At 39.8% G+C, this 5,525-nt stretch overlaps 1 protein-coding gene across 1 annotated transcript; it reads right to left on the bottom strand.

Annotated features, from left to right (window-relative positions):
- Nucleotides 1–586: 586 nt before the first annotated feature.
- On the bottom strand, nucleotides 587–3,398 carry LOC101883507 (transmembrane protein 100). Its single transcript, XM_073944184.1, has 2 exons — nucleotides 1,423–3,398; nucleotides 587–1,167 (listed from the first exon to the last, which is right to left on the bottom strand). The coding sequence occupies exon 1, from the start codon at nucleotides 3,265–3,267 to the stop codon at nucleotides 2,881–2,883; it is 387 nt and encodes a 128-aa protein (XP_073800285.1). The 5' UTR covers nucleotides 3,268–3,398; the 3' UTR covers nucleotides 587–1,167; nucleotides 1,423–2,880.
- Between the last annotated feature and the right edge of the window lie 2,127 nt (nucleotides 3,399–5,525).

Below are 5,525 nucleotides of genomic sequence, written 5' to 3'. Positions count from 1 at the left end.
TTAGATATTCAGACTAGAAATAAGACAAAAACTATTATTTTAGTGTAGAAATCATACAGCAATATATATGCAATTTCAGATCTGACATAGAAGTTCAGATTTTTATATTTCACATATAATAATAACAGTAATACATTTGATTTATAACACACTTCGTATTCAAAGAGAATCCAAAAGTGCTAAAAGTTAAATCAGAGGCTGTTCTAAAAATATAACTTTAGTCCCACATATATAATATTTATGTCATATTTATTACACATATATTAGCTATAATTTCGCAATATCCCATATAAAAATATATCTTCATATATTTTAGCAATAATTTTAGATAAATATATGCTCATATATGCAGCCATACATCACTTTTAAGTATATGGCTTGAGTAAAATGATGACAGAACTTTCATTTTTAGGTCCACTGTGCCTTTAATTGACCATCCGCTACCCACCCATTGTATCCATAACAAAACGTGCCAAACGCTTCCCAGATCAAGGCAGTGTAAATAAGCAGTATTCCCATTGTGAAAACGGATGTAAGTTCCAGCCTTTGTGGACACTGACCAGGTCAAAACGACGACATATTTACGTTTCTTTTTTTTTTTTTTTTTTAAGGGGGGGGGGGGGTGACTTGCCAAAATAGCTGAGTTTGAGTTTTAAAGCTGACACTGGAAAAGGAAAAAAAAAAAAAGAAGAGACAGAGGGCTAAAACAGAGCTCAGGTACTGTACCATGCTATCAAGGCACTGGAACAAAAGCAAAACTGACACTTTTGACTTCTCATGTACCCTTTGTAGCGTTTTTTTTTCTCCCCCTAGTAATCCTGTAATCTGTCAGACAGGAAATGAATTTTCTTTTCAGGCTGTCTCAGAACAAAAGGCCCCTCGGCTTGCTCGCCTTTTTTTAAACAGTGTCATTATAACATTCCTCTGTGGTTGATTTTCCAAATACCGACTATATGAGCTCCTTGAAGGGTCCAGAATTTGGACTTCTCAAGAAGTCACACACACACTCTCCAATGCAAAACTCTCTACACTGCGTAAGCGCAGAGTTAAAAAGTATAAAAAGAGTTTTATGTCCTCAATATCAGGGGTCTCATTTATAAAAACTTAGTGTATTCACTCAATGTTTTTTTTTTGTCCTGCTTGTTCAAACTACTTATTTAAAATGAGCTGAAACAACCCAATTCTTAAGGTTATTTTGGGGACAACTTAATTGTTTTATGTTCAATCTACTTAAACTGGTACTTAAACCATTTGTGTTGAGACCAGGCATTTTTTTAAGTGTAAAAACCTTCCAACACTGTAATTCCTGTTGTCCCAACACATCGATTAAGCTAAAGCAACAAATCTAAGTAGTTTGAACATAAAACTATTAAGTTGTCCCCAAAAAACCTTAAGAATTGTGTTGTTTCAGCTCATTTCAGCTTGAACAAGCAGCAAACATACTATTTTTGAGTGTAAAAGTAAACGTACGCCAGAATAAATGTTCATTTATTTATTCATCTCTCATACGATCATTTAAAGTGACTCAGTGAAGTCAATATTTATTGGTAAATTAAGAGTATAAATTTTCAAATTTGGTTTCTTTTTCTTTTTAGGTAATTTTTTTAAGCGTATTCCATGTATATAAATGAGACCCCAGGTGCTGCACCCTTGTCCTAAATCATTAGAGGCTACGATTGACAGAGAGTTGACAGCGTAAGAGGCTGAACAGGTGTTTTGTCTCTCTATTCCATCCATCCCACACACACACAAGCTGGTATTTGGTGGATTAGGAGGATTCTCCATAGGCGTAATTTGTTTTATAATGTAAAAAAACACTACCCCTTAACCTTACAGGAGAACTGTGGCTGTCTGTTGAATGTCAAAAGACCCCATTAAGTATGATTTTTAAGCATTTTTTAACGCGAGGACCTCATAATCAACCTCAGTGTTGTAATATCTCGGTCGCAAGTCAAAATGAAGTGAGTTTTTTCCTTAAAACAAGCAAAATAATCTGCTAATGGAGTGAGCAAATGTATTGTTATGCCTAGGTAATACCAAATAATGTTGGTATACCTAGGTCATACCATACCATGAGTCAAAATCAAGTGAGCTTTTCCTTCAAACAAGCAAAATAAGCTGCCAATGGGGTGAGCAAACGTGTTGTCATACCTAGGTAGTACCAAACAATGTTGTAATATCTAGGTCATACCATACCATAAGTCAAAATCAAGAGAGCTTTTCTTTAAAACAACCAAAATAATCTGACGTCAAAATGAAAAATATGCGATATATTATGTCAAAATGAAAATAAACAAGATTATTTTGTTTGCTTTAAGGTAAAACTCCCCCACATCATAATAAAATGTATGCCCTTGTAAACCACCAAAACCAGCACACACACACACACACACACACACACACACTCAGATGCATTCTCGACCTCTCCAGTCCGCGCTTTTTTCCCTCCCATCCTGATCCGCAGCTGCCGGTTGAAGCCAGCAGACACAGGTTCAAGTTCCACTCAGGGTAAAAAAGCTCCCACATTGCTACGGTGTCACTGGGACGGGTGAATGACGTGCGACAGTGACGGAGGTGAACTCCTCTTTCGTGGCGGTGTCCGATTGCTGGCCCGCTTCTTCAGGAATGCAGGAGACTGACAGCGGCACTGACGGCAGCAGTGGCTCCGGGAGCAGCTCGCAGTTCGTGTTAAGTGTCCTGTGTGTGTGTGTGTGTGTTTGTGTTGTTTTGATACCAGACACCTGCTGAGCGACGGCAAACTGCATGTGTGACTCCCTCCGATGAACCCTCAATGCCGTTTTGGAGCCTGTCCTCAAATACCTGAAGATCTCGGTGCACCTCAAAAGAAAAGGGTCTGTTTTATCCAGCTTTGAGGCGCTCTCAGAGCGGACACTGTTCGGAGCTGAAGGAACCCCCTTCCTTCTTTTTCCTGCGCTTCTTCTTGTGGACCGTCCAGCAAGCCGTGGCCATCAGTACCAAGACAAGACCCACGATCAGCAGGATCACAGACACCACTTTAGTCTGCGGGAGATCATTATAGGTGTATGTCACCCCCGTTCCAGCAACTCCAATCACCAGTGAGATGATCCCAAAAGGAAAGATGCAGCGGTACCAGGACTTCTCCATCCCTCCCGTAGCCTGCGAGAGTCTCTCAAGAGATGACAGGACCTCTGGGACTTTGGGTCCTCCTTCTTGTGACTGGCTTTCCAAGGTTGGAGCCGCCGTTGTCTGCGGTTGACAGGTGAAATGGCCTGTGGTACATCCCATTTTATGGTCTGGGACACAACAGAAGCAATGCACTGTAGATGCAAAAGCAATTCAGGCAAGGCAGACGAAGAGATCTTGCTGAGTTTATCAATGCCTCGGTGCTCTGCTTTGTATGAGCATGTTGAAGACTCGAGCAGACAGAATGAGCGCTGATATATATGCAGCCAGAAGGAGAGGCGGGGTCAAGCTGCAGAGGGAGCAGCCCAGAGCTTCTGATTGGATGACTTAAGGCGTCATAGCATGAGAGCAAGCAGGAAGGAGGTGTAAGGGGGGGTTAGGGGGAGGGGTGGAGTTAACCATTCAAGCTCTGTTCAGTAAAATCCACCCACTCCTTCTCTATTCTCTGTGCTGTGCATCTTAGTGGCTAGGTACGGAGATGGAAATACTATTTTTGTTGCTCATTAAAATAAGGAGATTTCTAGATTGATTTATTCAGGAATCAAAGCCACATGTGGTGCAACATTTAACCTGACAGCATGGCAGAGCGCATGCCGGCAAATTACTGATGGATCCACTCGCGCATGGGCCCTGCAGCGCACCCACGCACTTTTGGCCTCCCACGCCGCACACTAACACCAAACGCTGCCAAGCGCTTGATAAGAGGGGCTCCGAGCGGATGTCCATTTTTTTAAATCCTACCAAGCATTTTCAACCTCGCGGCTGCTTGTGCACTGGAGGGAGAATCTATTTAGAAAAGAGTGAGGGAGCGAGAGAGACTGTAAGCACCCACAGTGTCATTATCATGTGAAATCATTTTGCCCATTTATAGGGAGGCAGCACTGACAGACAATGAGGCGTGACGATTTGTGCTTTGTGACGACAACAATGGGTGAACTGCACGTCATACATCATTTCCCGGGACGTTTGAATTAGTACGGTTTTTAAAAATCCATTTGCATTTTACAACTCGAAATCCCTATCCTAACCAAAGGGAAACAACCAAGCATGTGCACATATTTATATTGTTTTATTGATGCACTTTATATTAAGTGGCCTTAACTAATCTGTACTTCAACTGAAATTATTATAATTCGTTACAATGTACTTATTATGTGCTTATACATGTTTCTGCATGATTAAACACCTGCATGTCATTACATCTGGAATATAATTATACTTTATAATTACATTCACTGAAAAAAAATATTATTTTTACATGTTTTTTAAAAGGTAAGTGGTTGCAAACAATTTAAATGGGCTGAATCTAAACAAATTAAATTTAGTAATGTTCAATTTAATTTGTTTGTTAAATTCTGACCAAATAAATTGTTTGTATGCACTTACCTTTTGAAAAAATTAGTAAAACTAATTAATCATTTTTTAATGTTGGTGAGATATCCCTAGCTCATTCTGAAAACGTAGCCCTATATATGTTTCCGGAGATCGTGAATTATGTAGCCTTAAGTATGTTTGGCTGCATTTCATCTTTAAAACAAACATAAGGGGTGGTATGACACCCTTCCTTTCTCGCACTTACCAGCTGACCGCTTACCTCTGTATGGACAGTGTTTCTGCTGTTACCAGTTTGCTAAGTAGCTCACCATGTACGTCGGCGAATTTGAGACACAGAGAGAAGTTAACCACGATGACGGTGTTTGAGTTTGATGAAGAACGGTTCCAGAAAGTGGGTAAGACAAAAACAGAAGCCGAAAAAAATCGAATAAACAATTAAATAACAGGAGAATGCGGTGAAATGTGAAAACATGGTAAAAATCACATTCTTTTTCTGGATTGCTTTTTAAAACTGTTGGTTTGGTTTGGGTGGGTGGCCGGGTCAATCTGTGCTTTTGAAAACTGGTTGGGTTTAGGAAAGGAGAAGGGTGGGACAGTCTATTGGTCAGTCAGTCAGTCAACAGCGGCCACTGGTGGATTTACATGAGAACAGCAGGTGCGAATGGCAAATGAGAAATTTGAGATCTGAAAAAGCGTACACAGCAGCCTCTGATGGATTTGCGAAAACAAAAATGTCAAAAAAAAATGTACCTCCTGGGACGTATTTGGCGATCTCCAGAAATGTATATAGGGGTACATTTTCAGAATGAGCTTACACCTTAAACCATGGTCCCAAACCCATCCTGTATCCCATCTCAATAGCATTAGAAGTGTCCTGCAATAAATTATGAACACATTAAGTACATTGTATTTGTATTTTGATGTAAGTGCATAATAGTTAAAGACACCTAATATAAAATGGCTGTTTTTTTGTATTTGTCTCTCTTAATTTTACAAAAATGATTTGAATGTATTGTATATTTACA

Source organism: Danio rerio, chromosome 3 (genome assembly GCF_049306965.1).
Source record: "Danio rerio strain Tuebingen ecotype United States chromosome 3, GRCz12tu, whole genome shotgun sequence".
Lineage (NCBI taxonomy): Eukaryota > Metazoa > Chordata > Actinopteri > Cypriniformes > Danionidae > Danio > Danio rerio.
Note: the sequence above shows the minus strand (reverse complement) of the source record. Positions and strands in the feature narration are given on the sequence as shown.

What these genes read in the sequence shown, in the direction of transcription:
- LOC101883507 (XM_073944184.1), bottom strand. Translation starts at nt 3,267, where the DNA reads ATGGGATGTACCACAGGCCATTTCACCTGTCAACCGCAGACAACGGCG.